The sequence below is a fragment of the Pseudomyrmex gracilis genome, unplaced genomic scaffold (assembly GCF_002006095.1).
Source record: "Pseudomyrmex gracilis isolate BER0280 unplaced genomic scaffold, ASM200609v1 scaffold_112, whole genome shotgun sequence".
Taxonomy (NCBI): Eukaryota; Metazoa; Arthropoda; class Insecta; order Hymenoptera; family Formicidae; genus Pseudomyrmex; species Pseudomyrmex gracilis.
The window spans coordinates 2,521-18,270 of record NW_018020696.1 but is presented as its reverse complement, the minus strand read 5'-3'; the positions used below and the strand labels follow the sequence as shown (position 1 = coordinate 18,270).

The window sequence follows — 15,750 nt, the reverse complement described above, 5'->3', positions numbered from 1 at the left end:
AATAAATTTAATAGGTACTCATCAAATGGCAATTTTTTTTTAGATATAATTGTCAAGGACAGACGTGTATGACCGTTATAAGAAATGTTTATCACTTGGTTTCGATGTTTGTATATTTTTTACGTACGCATACACGTACACTTACATAATAGTTGTCATGATTGCGTTAATGTGACGTATAGTAGAACGATTGAAGATAGGAAAGTACAAAATGTGCTAAACAATTTTGACAAAATATCATTTGTACGAGCAAAGTTGTACTCGAAAACTTTGTCTACATTTTTTGAACGCGTTTTAATTATATAGTATGTCACACATTGCAAATTGCCAATGTAACTATGATAGATGTAGATGTTGTAGTAGTTACGTAATATTGATGTATGGTTTATTTATACAAGTATTAAACTTTATACAATATATGTTAAAACAAAAGTGATATAACTTTTATAAATATAAAGAAAAAATAATAGATTTTATAAAGTTTTTGCGTGTGGTGAAAACGAAAAGATATATTTGACAACAATAAATATGAATAGGGGAGACCGGGGCTAGTTGTGACACGGGGTTAGTTGTCAAACTGCTATTATCTTGCTTACTAAATCTTGGAAAATATTCTTCTTTTTATTGTAAGTTGCTACTAGTTGTGCTAGTAACGTGTACGAAAGAACTTTTCTGAAAAACATTATATATGATATTTACGAGCACTTTTGTAAAACTGGATATGGCAAGTAGATTTTTCTGATCTCGATTCTTTAGTAATTTCATTGATTTTAAAATTTCTAATTGCAATTTTATCTTATGTATAGGAAATATGGTAGTTTTAAATAAGTTTTCCTATATTTATTTAATCTTCATCGCATCGCAGTTTATANATATAATATCTTTTATTTAAAATGAACGTTTGGGATAAGTTGACTTAAATTGAGACGGGATAAGTCGTCACACGGTGAGCATGCGCGAAGAAGTAATCGCAGTGATCGTTATGCGTCGTTATCACTTTTTCAGTACCTGTCATTGTTTTTTTTTAGTAAAGATTAGATTACTAATTATGTTTTATAATTTTTATCTGATTTAGTATTGTGAAATCATTTAAAGTTGTTTTTTTTATATATATATATATATGATTATTAATATTGTATAAATACTTTATACTTAATGTATAATGTTATGTACTCTCAATAAATTTAATAAAATAAAAAACAGAAATTTTATCTTTTATTGTTTCTCTGCATAAAAGACATGTGACAATTAACTCTGGGTATAGGGCAGGTTGACAAATCTCCGCGATTGTACTTAACATTAAAATACTCTTTTGTGTAAAGATATATAAGAATAATATTTGGTTTTTCTTAAAGCTAAAGGATGTGACTATTATATAATGTACCTAATATTGCATAATATTGCGTACAATTTTTTTTTTTACAATCTATTTTGGATGTTACTTTGTGCCCCGGTCTCCCCTACTTTTAACACATAATATACGAGCTTTTCATAACTTACCATGTTTGAGATAATATCTCTATTTCCTAAAATATAAATCTTATTAACCACTTTATACGTATTATCACTTTATAAGTTTAAAAACGAATTGCCTAAGAATATCTACGATCTTGTCTCTTGGAGAAATGATCGATAACTACAAGACAGTCGCTTCCGTGAAATAATAAATACATGTCACGACGTAAACGTTTGTAGTAGGAAAAACGACCTTACTAAGGTTGTAGTATGTACATGTACGTGTGTATAGAATTTTGAGTTTCGAAATATGTATTTTCACTATTTAGTAGACAGTTAGTAACAAAATGTTTCATTCAAAAAATAGTTTAGTATATATACAGTTTTCTAAACTTGTAATTAAAATAATATAAAAAGATTAGAAAACAACAAAAAAAACAAGATTTGCTTTTGTTGCAAGTAAATAACTTCTACAGGCGGAAGACGCTCACAACATTTAAAAATCGTACTTGAACTACATAAGTTTTTTGATTTATTATGTAAATTTGTGTTTCGTGTTTTACGCAAAGCCATATGCGATGACTTGTGTAGCGTCGTGCGTGGTGTTTTCGAGCAGATTTTCGCCAAGTAGTATTTTATATCTTTGTCGATCCTGATAATTTAACAGTACACAGGTAGTATTATTATATTCGTCATGTTAGTATACATTTAATATTCCTTTCCAGACTAATGTGTTTCATGTGTATAGAAACCGTTGCAACTTTTTGTAACTTACAGACATGTTAAGTGAAAAATTATTTCTCGTTTTGATTTCACCAATACGATAAGAATATAGTTCAGTAGTATATTCACGAACATACTACTGTACATTGGTAAAATGATCTATATTAGCTTTTGCGTTAGTATGTCATAAATTTTCTTACGTGAATAGTTAACAACTTACTAAAGTAATTCCTCTTAGAGTTTAGTGAGATTTGAGTTTCGATGCACGACTAACTGTTGTAGAAGAAGAATTTAATATGTAGTAAATGCTTCTATAAGTTGTCATTTGATATTCACTGCGAGTACTGGAAATTTAGCACACGTGACGCAAAATATAAATATTTTGCAGTTTGTAAAAAATAATAGTATTTAAATATCAAAACGCAGCCATAATCGATGAATCCTTTGTTCTTTTCTCGTCGTGTCTGCGCCACAATCATGACTTCAGTAAACCTTCAACATTAATTCTACCAACGGTTTTCAAAATTACATCAATATCTAACTAAAATCTCAATAGATAGTAATAATGTAATGTAATTTTAGTAAGAATAAACCCTAATATTTCCATGACATCTGGTAATATAATACAATTTATGTAGTACAGCAAGTTATGTCAGTAACACGGCATATTATTACTATAAATTGCTACAAATTTATATATGTGTGTATAATTTGTATTATACATATATATTATACATACATTAAGTTTATGTATATAATATGAGATCAATATATTTAACACGTAGATACTTTTTAATTGTTCAATCGAAGCGTTTTTGCGCTATTCGCAGAACAGAGAAAACAACCGCTAGCTTTCGGAGCGTATAGATGCTCGTTTGAAAAGCTATTGATGTGCTTGCGGCATTCGTGCAGAAACTGTCGAAACGTTATCGGAGACTTGCTCATGTGTCGAACGAAGTAATTTTCGTGTATAAATACAATCTATTCACGTGATTACACAAGAAATAATATTTACCAGCGACTCGGCTGAACGCGATCAGCTGATTGAAACTCACGCGCTGACTTATATTCGCAAGTTAGACCAAGTCACGTGAATCGCGTACGAATCCGCAAAATAATCTCGGCTTGTCATTCTGAGCGAGCAACTGCAAAATCCAACTAGGTTTCGAAACTCTGCACAAAAAAAAAACAACACTTGGTTATGCGAGAGTTTCGTCGTTTTTTGATATTTCCGCTTTCATCGTTGTTGTATTAGTGTCTTACTATATCTTATGTTGAATTAATATTTTATCTTGTGCCGTTTATTGACTTACATTTGCTGACGAGACTAAGCCGGCACCATATTGTATAAGTATTGCCAAAATCGTAAAACACGATTGATATAGGAGTTTTTTGCTCAGTTTTACTTTTATTATCCTACTACAAAAAATGTTAAACTAATTGTCGGACACTTTGTATATGTCGGTCTCACGCAAATTTAAATTATTACATTTTTTGGAACATCATGTGCAACGCTTAGTTGTGATTATCCTTAAATATGTTCGCTGATCGCAATTTGCTCGCCACGCATCCGCGTGCGGTATAAGTTAGATTTATTCTCTGCACTGACTCTTGAAAGCGCGAAGAAACATATAATAAAAACTTAAAATGTACATGTCAATTTATTTTCGCGTGGATATTAAGTGTCTTATCTATATATAATGCAAACAGACATACTAAATGAGTTGTCAAAATGAATATAATTCGTTTTAGTATATTGCGTAAGAAGTTACATTTTTTAACTAAAATAAAAACACCGTTTTGCAAGAACGAATTTGTTGTCTAGCAAAACTCACTTACTCTTTTACACAAAATTTAGTTATCCTTGCGCGAGCCTGGCATAGTAGCAGTGATACAATAGTACTGTAAAGTTTATCGATATTGGTATCAACGAAACACTCGACGAAACACTTCGACACTTTATGAAACATATGTAACATTTGCGCGCGAGACGATTATAATCGCGAGATATGTGTGGCCAAATCAAGCGTAGTGATTCTGCCGGCTACGTGTCATGCGTCCGCCATAATCTGGTAGTTCAAATGTGATATAATTAAAATATCAAATCAACATGCGCCGTAAAGCGCACATAGCACGGAACAGTATCACGTCAGAGGCTTAGTTTTCACCGTACATCTTTTTGATATGTGACTTAAATAAAATTTGTTTTTTACTTATAGTTCTGCTATTTACATTATTATAAATGTGCCTGATACGCGTATCATTTTCATGCAATACGCGTGAAGATAAAAAAAAGATAAGTAACTAAGAAAATGTTCTTTTTGATTGAAACTCACTTTTATTCACAGAACAGTGACAATTTAGAAAAAAATGTTAGATAGCATACCAATGTTTTCACATAAACTTTCTTGAAAACAGTGCGCAGTGATAAGAACTAAGGAATTGTCACAACATAGTAAAGTACATTTTGCAAATACTCTTTTTATTATAAGATTTTGTTATACATAATTTTGCTTGAACACATTAAAAACAAAAACAGAATAAATTATAAATACCATAATAATATCTAATTCAATTATTGGTTATCAGGTTTTACATGCGTAAAAAAATCATTACGAGTATCATATATCATTTTATCATACATAATACTGTTTGATAGATTGCTTCTGTTTTATACATTTTATAGTTTTATATATCCAGATAATAATTTTTGCGTGCACGGTTTGCGCGCGTTAAATATGTAAATCTTATTATGTGATTTGTCTGAATTTTGTTTGTTAACATATTTCATCGCGCGCACACGTGCATATTGCGCACGAGAATCTATCTAATACCCATCCAATATACCAACAAATAACAAGCAAATTGCTAACATATTGTAAGTTATTTACTCTTAATTTGAAAGTGTATTACATACTTAGGATGAATAAGTCGTTCTTGCGTGTGATGACAATATATTCACGTACAAAGTTCTGTCTAGATTTACTGATTATATGCTGTTCATATAACGACGCACTGGAATACGATGTTACTCGCAAAATGTTCTCTGAATACCTACAGAATGTGTTTTTTTGTATAACGTGTGTTTTATATATTCATTTGTGAGCAATTAATCTTAAATGTATACTTAGTCGCAGTTGTGTAAAATGAAATACAGTGTAATAGTAGCAATACGTGTACCACACATTTGATTTGATTTTATGATCACTTTGCAAATTATTAAATGTATTAAAGTCTGTAAATTCTACATTTTAAACATAATTAATAAATACTTTTTTGTGTCATAAAATAAATTAAATCTTGTTATACAAGACTAACTTTGATATTAACAGCAATACATAGATACCATTTTCTATTTAAATTAAAACGCATATGTCTATACAAAAAAATTGCTAAAATCATCATGTGATTAATAGTGTAGTGAGTAATGAGGTACATTCCGAATAAAAATTTTCTTGGTTCGTATAATCCTTCGACGCTTCACCATTTTCTTCNTAATGACATCGTGTATAAATAATGGCTACAAAAAAGTACAACTTATATTAATGATAACATCTTGTATACTTTTGCAGAAGTCAAATAGTGGTGAAGAATACAGTTTTATACTACAAAAAACAAGAATTACTACAAAAGAAAACAAAATTAAACTGTGTAAGTATGTGTAAACCATAAAAAAAGTGATTTACACAAGTAACAATTACTGAACAAATTGAACAATTTGTATTTTAGAAACTTAAATTTGTAAATTATTTTTGAACTTTTATTTAAAAATTATATTTTATTTATAAAACCTCCTCTCACCGTTTCTAGATTATATCTGTTGATAAAATTTGTAACCATCACTAGTACAGTCTTNGTAATCTAAAACCACCATGGAATAATAATATTAAATATAATACTTCTAAATCACTCACTATTATATATGTCATTCTTTTATTGTGCTAAACTACAACTATATAAATAACTAATATATTCTTTTCACGTACATGCTTTAATGTACGTATTCAAATAAAAAGAAGATTGTTTTACAGTTATAGCTATATTAAACATTTAAGTTCACATAACGTACCGTTTCGAGATCTTCATCTACATATATGTGGTTAATACTAAAATTCACAACTGCAAGTAGGCCAACCGGTCTTTTAAATAAAACACATATAACAGATATTTAGTATAAACTTTTTCTTAGTAGTTACATTATACTCTTGTAAGATATAAAAACCAATGTATATAAATTGAATAAACATAATATACATATACAGATATAAACTACATACAAGATGTATAGTGTAAATTATACATATTGTACATACAGTAATAAGATAATACAAAAACTAACAGGTTTATTTAGAAAACTTTGTTCACCTTGGAAATTTATCTTGTATTTGTCTTATTATAATATCCAGTGAAGAAAACTTTTTTACATGTCTTGCAACAATATCAAAAAGAAGGTTAACAAAATCACTTTCTTCTCCTAAATGATGTTCTTGTGCATAACGCACTTCTAATTTATAATTGTGTCCACGACAAAATAAAAGCTGAAAAAATTGGTTGTGCTTTTCTTGTGACAAATAAATGTTTCGTATTGTATGCAACAACATAAAATCACTTATAATTCGTAATGCTACACCTTGGCAATATATCCATCTCTTCCAACTTACCAACAATCTGTAAATATTCACAAAACTATATATATAATTTTACTTATACACTTATCATTCGGACGAGTTTACTTTTTTCATGATATTGTAATGATATATCATCACTCATACCACAGCAGCAATTACGTTTTTTATAATCGTAAAAAGAAGACGCTTTTTGAGGTCATGTTTATTTAACTTCATATGTAACTATATGTGTACTTGTACTGTACAAATCTATGTACGGTTTGTAAAAAACTGTACTTTTTTTAGAAAATAAATCACTCGCGACCGTCTACTATTCGTACAAATATCATAATATTATATCAAGACTCATGCTGTCAGATATATGACATTATGTATAATATATCAGTAGAGCAAAGTGTTATACGTCAGGTGAAATTAAAGAAATAGAAAAACGTACTTGTTTTGTGCAGGATTTTGTAGATGCCACTTTAATATATCAGTAAGGTGTTCGTTGCACTTTGAACTACCAAGAATACATGTCCATTTTAAAGCTTCGTGATATAATTGAGTATCAATGCTATTCTCGGAAACATTTATATGTGATGTATCTTCAAGAAATTTATTCAATATTTCTATTGTTTTGTCCTATAAAAAACAGTGTAAATTGTGTTATTATATGTATTTTGATTAATCTGTAACTCAAAAGTGTAGCCAAATGTTTTCTTATTTCAGAATTACTGTACATCTATAAAGGTTTGTAATTTGAAACAGTTTATATTTTAATTTTCTTAATATATGTACGTTTCTAAATGCACACTAGTTTAGTCGTTTTTTTTGGACAATGTTATATATATGTATATTACTATCTAGTGGGTTTTTTTGTTGTCAGGTAAGAAAAAACAAACGGAGAAAAAAATGTGTAACGTAAACCGTGTATATTAGAAGACTCTTTCATTGAGTGATTTTTTAAGTAAAATTGTGTTTTGATTTTTTTTATTGTGTTCTGTATCAGTGCAATGTGGTATTTACCTTGATTTTTGCGCTTTCTGGAAACGGAAAAATTTGTGATACATATTGAAGAGCATTAAATATTGGATACCATGTTATGTACCCATTTTTCACGTAAAGTACATTGCCCGCAAGATTGAAAAATGTGTCTATATTACTCATTCCTGCAACAGGTTGTTCGTTGTACTTTGTATTTTGTATTAAAAAATAAAAAGCATCGTCGAGAATTTGGGCTAAAGTGACGTCAGATACTTCATATGGATCCCAAATCGTATGATTTTTATTTTCCAAAAAGAAAGCAATATTTGTCCATGATTTATAATCATAGGTCACACGATATCCTAGTACAATGTAAATGAATGTTTAGAAGAAAAGTATACAAAAACAAACAGTAAAAAATTGGAGTAAAAAGGAAAAGAAAGATTAAGTAAAAACAAAAAAATAAATGTAATACGGTGTTAAAAATGTTGAAAATCATATATAAAATACGTAGTACATTACAGTCATAATTTATTTGTATTGTAATACCATTTTGATCCGTAATAATGATAAAATCATTTTCTTTAATATACGGAACAAAGATACTTTTCCCGTCTGGTTTTAAGTGCACATAAGTTCTAGTAGACACATTCCTCGATATTTTTACATAGGTTACAGGTATCCACCACATGTGTTCACACAATTCCTCTTGATTAACTGCGATACAATCTATAAGTTTTATTGCCAGAGACTGTGTATCATTGTCTCGTGTTACTTGTATCACAGGGTAGCCATTTTGTGTTATCCAAAAAGTTATCACATTTTTTATATTTATAGTCTCTAAACGAATATTTTTATATATAGCTGGCACATCAAGTATATTTTTCCATAAAATATCCAGAACAGACTGTTCATTAAATGTATCACTTGATGTATTCCTACTAATAACAAGAAAGGTCATAACAAAACCTATATTGTTGTTTATTTTAAGTTTTATAGAAAAATATGTGCTAATTTGTACATTTTACGTACATATAGTGTTACTAACGAGTTCTTAAACATTTTTCAAGTATTTTCAAGTATTGTAATAACAATTACTCACATGGTAGAATACAATTTTATCGCTTCCTTAAAAATTGAATTGTATAAAACTTCTTTGTCATAGCACAATGTATTAATCATAGAAAATATATTGAATGCTACAACATAATTTCGAATATGTGAAAGTTATCAAAGTATACAAAAATATACATATTATATGTATATGTAAATATATGTTTTTTTTTTAATGTATAGTCAATAATACTTAAATGATTGTAATTGTATAATTCGATGAAAACTTCGCGCACGGTATATTGCATATTCTCAGTTTTTGTGTTCTCAGTCTTTATAGTCTTAAGATATATGAACTTAGATTTTATATTGTTTTGCAATTTAATGAGCAAAACCTTAGACAATTAAAAGTTTTACATTGTGAGTTATCTTACCTTTCTCTTTCCACATGATATTAAGTGTTACGTTTTGAGGAAATAAATTGTTTTGTATTGGTAAACCATGTTCAATAAATGCTTCTGTATATTCAAAACCTACTCGTCGTGTCTGGATCGCAATCGACTTCAGTAAAGTTTCATTGTAAATCTATTAACACAGTTTGTATGATTACACATATGTCTATTTTAATTTTGTTATTTACTTTTGAATGAAAGAATACATGTAATGAATAATGTTAATCCACCAAATTGATAGGAATTTCAAATAATAGAAAAAGATTTAGTATATGCAAATTATTATTAGTAATATCGTCCAAGATTTTCTATAAATATTACAAATACTAATTGAACATAAATTGTGACACTAAAATCTTTCAACATATATTTTAAATTCATTACTTAAAACGTATCTGTTTTCTTTCATATCATTCTGCATATACAGGGTGTCCCATAATTGCAGTTTTACCGGTCGTAGGCAAGAAGAAAGGGTTATTCCAAGACGAAAAGTCTTATACTACTTTGGGAGATTTGCAATAAATACCGAGATATGAATGACTAAAAATCCGTTAATCAGCGTGCATCTAGCGTAAGGACAGCGTAGTCTTTCGCGCGGACGCGCCAATGCGGGAGGAGCTAATAGAATAGCATTTGCCCCTATACATAAACAGCCTATAAGCTGCGTTCGGAAAGCGCGCTATCCGTGAGAAAGACTAGCGGGGCCGATTTCTTCATACTTCTCGATAACTATCCTCTGGATAAATTTCTCTGAGAACTAATAAGGAGAACCAATTTTGAGAGATATCTTCTAGATAAAGTTATCGAAAACTTATCTAGAAGTGAAAAAATTGGCTGTAGGCTGTCCTTACACTCCCCCTTACGCTGGATGCACTCGGAGTAGCGGATCTTTATTAATTCATATCTCGTTAATTATTGCAAATCTTCCAAAGTGATATAGGACTTTTCTTCTTGCAGAAGAAGGGGTTATTCCCTACGAGCAGTGAGACGGCAATTATGGGACACCTTGTATAAAGTATGGCAGAACGCCGATAGCCAAGGATACTTTTGCGCAGATCGACAGTTGCACAGGTTCCGTTTGCCTAGGTCCCGTTTGCACAGAAAATCTTTGCGCAAATTCCAATTGCGCATAGTCAGTATTATTACATTTACAAAGTAAATATTTTGCTTAAATCGCACACTATATTTTATATGTAGGCGAGTGAGGAACTTCGCCACCCTTCCTGCACCCCCATTCCGAAAAAATCTAACTTAACCTAATCTATAACATGTCTGTGCAATGATGACTATTCGCAAGAATTTTCTGTGCAAACGGAATCTAGGCAAACGGAATCTGTGCAACCGTCGATCTGCGCAATAGAAATCTTTGCTATCGGGATTCTCCATTAAAGTATTAGATAGAAGGTGATACTAAAATTTTTTAACATAATTTTTAAGATGACTACATAATATTTTTTTTTTTTATATTGTTTCGCATATATATAGAGTATTATAAATACATATACATGTATATATTTAGTATTGAAGTGTATAGAATGCATTTTTTAATAAAAATACAAGAAATATACACTTTTGAAGTATTAATGTTACATATTATACATATATATAGTATTAAAATGTTTTATTATATCATAATATTTTAGTGTCATCTATCAACAAAATTCTATTAAATGCAAGACTTACTTGATCGACTAAATAAACTCCGTAAAATGTCAAAAACCCTTCAAGGAACCAAAAATCAGATTGTTTCAATGTAACTAACCATTCGCTGAACATTTCTTGTAGCACACCGCGTACAATCAAGCATGTTACTTTTGCTTGTTTTATAATTGAATCTACTTTTCTATTGTATGCAATACTAGCGTCTCTAAAAATAACATTGTTCTTACATCAATTTTGTCGTTTTTATCATATGTATGATTGTTTTAAGTTAATTTTACCTGAAGAATACAAGTCCAGAAGTTACTATGGTTTCGTAATTGTTGGAGTTTGGAAGTATTAAATACTGCACGTATGAGACTGATGTGATATACTCTTTCTTCTCGTCGATAGATGTCAGAAAATTTTTTATAAGTAATATTGCGTATGAAATGTCGTTTTGCACTTGCAATCTAATTTTAATAGTAGCACGTGTATAATGCAACAAGGAAGCACTCATATAATAATCGGTATACGTTGATTCATCGGTATATTCTGGTAATACTGCTGTTGCTACCAAATGAGTAGATATTTTAGGTGTAGTAGGAAATAATGTATAGAACTGATTTGTTTTAATCTTTTTATCACCAACCGTATGTGATAAAACTATTTCATTGTAGGTATGGTTAAATTGAATAGTAAATGCAGCCTTGATTGCAGGATTTTTCCAATAAGGAAAAATCCATTCAGCGGGAATACGCGGTAAAATCAAATATCTATATAATGAAAAAACGTAGATTATAAATATACACTGATATGTAACTACTAAAACTGTATACATCTTATTTCTACAGAACGAAAAAAGAAATTGTTACTGCAGTAGCGTTTTATTTACTCACTTTTCTTTTTTAGTTTCAGGTACATATGGGATAATTGTTGCAACTTTCTCTAAAATGCAATTATATTTCGCAGTTATCCAATATATTCCAGGTTGTATATCTTTTTTTCGTTGTTTTATTTTAAAATCTTCTATATATTGGTCCTTGAGAACGATGTCAATGAATCCTTCTTTCGTAGAAAGTGGCTCGTATAACCAATGCGAATAATTATACCGAGAAATGTTAGTAATGATGTTAAAATCGTATATAACATTACAATAGTGTTTGACATACAGTCGTATTTTCTGGTCTGTACATGAAATGTTGAGTTTGACACGAGAATTGACGTTGAGTGAATTATTATGTACTTCCGCTGAAATATTCATAATATATTCAATCGGTTGTATACATTGTTGGTCTTGAGATAACTTTTCATCAGATGAAAAAGCAAATCTAGGTAGAAATATTAAGCTCAAAGTTCCAAAGAATGTAAGCATCTGCATACTGTGAATCTAAAAAATTATTTTGTTTGTTAAACAAGAAATGCATATGCCATTAAAGACGCAACAGACAAATTATAAATGTACACATTAATTGTTAATTCTTTATCAGATATAATTGTCAAAGACAGATATGTATGACCGTTCTAGAATATGTTTATCACTTGGTTTCGATGTCTTTATGTTTATTACGTACGCATATAGATACACTCGCATAATAGTTGTCATGATTGCGGTAATTTGACATATAGAAGAACAATTGGAAAAAGAAAAACACAAAGTGTAATAAACAATTTTAACAATCTGTTATTTGAACAAACAACGTTATACTCGAAAAGTTTGTCTACAAATTTTGAGCGCGTTTTAATTATATAGTATGTCACACTTTGCAACTTATGTCAATGTAAATACGATATTGGTAGATTGCAGTAGTAGTTATGTAATAGTTTCGTATGGTTTATGTACAAGTATTATAATTTATACAATAAGTGATAAACTAAAGCAGATATACATTTTTTTAATAGAAAGAAAACTCTTTCTCTCTAACGAATTTTATAGAATTTTAGCGTGTGGTGTAAACTACAAGATATATTTCACAACAATAATAATGAATATTTACCACATAATATACGAGCTTTTTATAACTTACTATGTTTGAGAGAATATCTGTATCTTCTAAAATATAAATTTTAATTTACACTTTATACGTATTATCACTATATAAGTTCAAAAACGATTTGCGTAAGAATATCTGCGATCTTGTTTCTTGGAGAGATGATCAATAACTACAAGACAGTCGTTTTCGTGAAATAATAAATACATATCACGATGTAAACACCCGTATACACGGGGAAACGACCTTACTTACGTTGTAATTTATGTACATATGTATAGAAATATGAGTTTCGAAATATATATTTTCACTGTTTACTAGACGTTCATATGTTTTGACATGTTGTATCTAGAAAATGGTTCAGAATGTAGATATGTTTTTCTGAAACTATACAATTGAGATGTTATAAAAATCAAAAACGAGTTTTAGTAAATTATTTTTAAATGTGCCAATGGTGCGCTCGCGAAACTGTAAAAGATTTATTGCAAGTAAATTACTTTTACATGCAAAAGACTTAATAACACTCTTACAACTTTTAAAAAAATTAATTGAACAATATAGTTTCTCTGATTTAGTATGTAAAGTTTTGTTCTTGTTACACGCAGAGACATACGATGACTTACGGTACTGTCACGCTTGACGCGATCATAGAGGTTTTGAACAGACTTTTGGCTAGTAGTGTGTTCTACGACTGTGTCAATCCGATTTATAATTTAATAGAACATGAGTAATAATATTTTATGTGTTAGTTGAGTATACATGTAGTATTATTTTAGACTAGTGTTTTGTGTGTATGAGACGGTTTCATGTGTATACAAACGTCGCAACTTTCTTTAAAATACAGATATAATAAGTATACAATTATTTTTCATTTATAATAACAAAACAACGTGAAATTTTTGGTCAATAAGAGAATTTTTAGCCATACGATGTTTGTCGCGTATTTTGTATATATATATATACAAAAATATATATATTTATATAATTTTTTTTTTCACAGTAAACACTCAGCGTATGACTCTAATGAACACTTATATATTTATATATTCATATATTTATTATATATTTTGAGAATGGTTTTTAAATAATTTCTTGTTTTGATTTTACTAATTTGATGAAAATAAAGTTTGGTAGCATATTCACGGACACTACTGCACATTGTTAAGACGATCTATATCGGGTTTTACGTTATTATGTCAAAAATTTTATACATGAAAAGTTAAATAATTACTAAATTTATTTCTCTTACTTTTATCTCGCCACAGTTTACTCAGAATTGAGTTTCGATACATGAATAAAAGTTCTTCAAGAGAAATGTAATATGTAGTAAATACTGCTATAGGCTGCGGTCTGATATTCACTGCCAATACTGGAAATCTATAGCACATGTGAAGTAGAGATTTGTAGTATGTAGAAGATCACAATAAATATCAAAACGCAGCTTTAATTAGTAAATTCCTCTTTCTTTCTCTATCGTGTTTGAGCCACAATTGACTTTAGGAAAGATTCAACATAAATCTATCAACAGGTTTCAAACTTACACAAATATCTAACTAAAAACTCGGTAGCTACTATAATATAATGTAATTTTAGTAAGAGCAAACTTTATAACATCTTTCAGTAACAAAATTTACAGTATAGCAATGTATTAGAAACACAGCAAATGATTAGTACAAATTATTATAAATTTATGTCTGTATAATGTGTACATTAAATATACGTTTATAATGTGAGATTAATATTTTTCAACACATTTTGTGATATCAATATGTAACACGTATATAACTTTTTAGTATTCGATCGAAGCGTATTTGCGCTATTTGCAGAACAGAGAGGAAGATCGCGTGCTCTCGGAGCGCATAGATGCTTTTTCGAAAAGCTATGCTATGAAGTGCACCCTGCCTGTAGAAGGATCGGATATTTCATGTCGCAATCTTTAACTCATGTTCCTTTTTATTGCGTAGTTTTCTTCGATCGATCCGACTTCTCTTTCTTGAATACTCGCAATTAGACTTTTTTCCAGGAGAAGGTAGTTAGCCTTCTGCTCAACCCCCCAATTATCGAGGGACCATTTCTTCTTTCCTCGTTGGCCTTGACTCTGCTTCCCACTGGGGTTGGTTACTCAATTTTCTACGGAGTTGCTCAAGTTATCGGGGTTCACCATTAGGCGGTGAGGATAGGAATTGGATAAGAGAGGCCACGTGTCTCTAACTTGCAATAGAGTCATATATTCCGAACACTATTCCATTTAGACCTCTATATAACTATGATAGTAATAGTATATTTAACTTTCTTCTACTATAGTACAATGTCTGTATTTTCTACATATATTTCCAACAGCCATCCAAAGTTTGTCACACGTTCTGGTGGCCGAATATTCTATACATAAATAATTACAACGATATGAATACAATGGTATGGAAACGCATGTAACTCTCTGTATATTAGTTAATTATTTGATATTTGATGCTTTTGCGGTGTGTTGTATTAACCCTCAACGGACGGCGTGTTTTTTGGCATCTTAATTCGCCGGACATGGGTCCTTTTCGTCTTGGACTTTTTAAAAATATTAAATATTTCTAAAAAAATCTGAAACAATATGTATATACTCTTTAAACTGTCTATTTTAAGACACCATCATTAAATTTAGTGAAAAAAAAAGTTTTAATTCATAATTTTTACCAAATATGACAACAAGAAACTTACTTTTTTCAGAAAGTAATTTTGCTCCAGACGAAAACGACTCATGTTCGTCCGTTGAGGGTTAATATTCGAAGATGTTTTGACCGGGTTTGAGCCGCGTTAGTGTCATTTTTATACTGATGTTTCGCGAACATTTTAGCT

General features: G+C 29.8%; 1 protein-coding gene across 2 annotated transcripts; it reads right to left on the bottom strand.

Annotated features, from left to right (window-relative positions):
• Positions 1–4,664: 4,664 nt before the first annotated feature.
• LOC109856273 (aminopeptidase N-like) lies at positions 4,665–15,508 on the bottom strand. Of its 2 annotated transcripts, none has more exons than XM_020431347.1 (12): positions 11,815–15,508; positions 11,218–11,691; positions 10,961–11,144; positions 9,260–9,410; positions 8,875–8,971; positions 8,322–8,710; positions 7,815–8,134; positions 7,243–7,430; positions 6,544–6,846; positions 6,248–6,317; positions 5,980–6,039; positions 4,665–5,698 (listed from the first exon to the last, which is right to left on the bottom strand). In XM_020431347.1, exons 1-12 carry the CDS (start codon positions 12,294–12,296, stop codon positions 5,588–5,590), a joined length of 2,829 nt encoding a protein of 942 aa, XP_020286936.1. In that variant the 5' UTR covers positions 12,297–15,508; the 3' UTR covers positions 4,665–5,587. The 2 variants fall into 2 exon arrangements, with proteins under 2 accessions (XP_020286936.1, XP_020286937.1); XM_020431348.1 differs by having other exon boundaries at positions 11,218–11,488; positions 11,568–11,907.
• Positions 15,509–15,750: the final 242 nt, after the last annotated feature.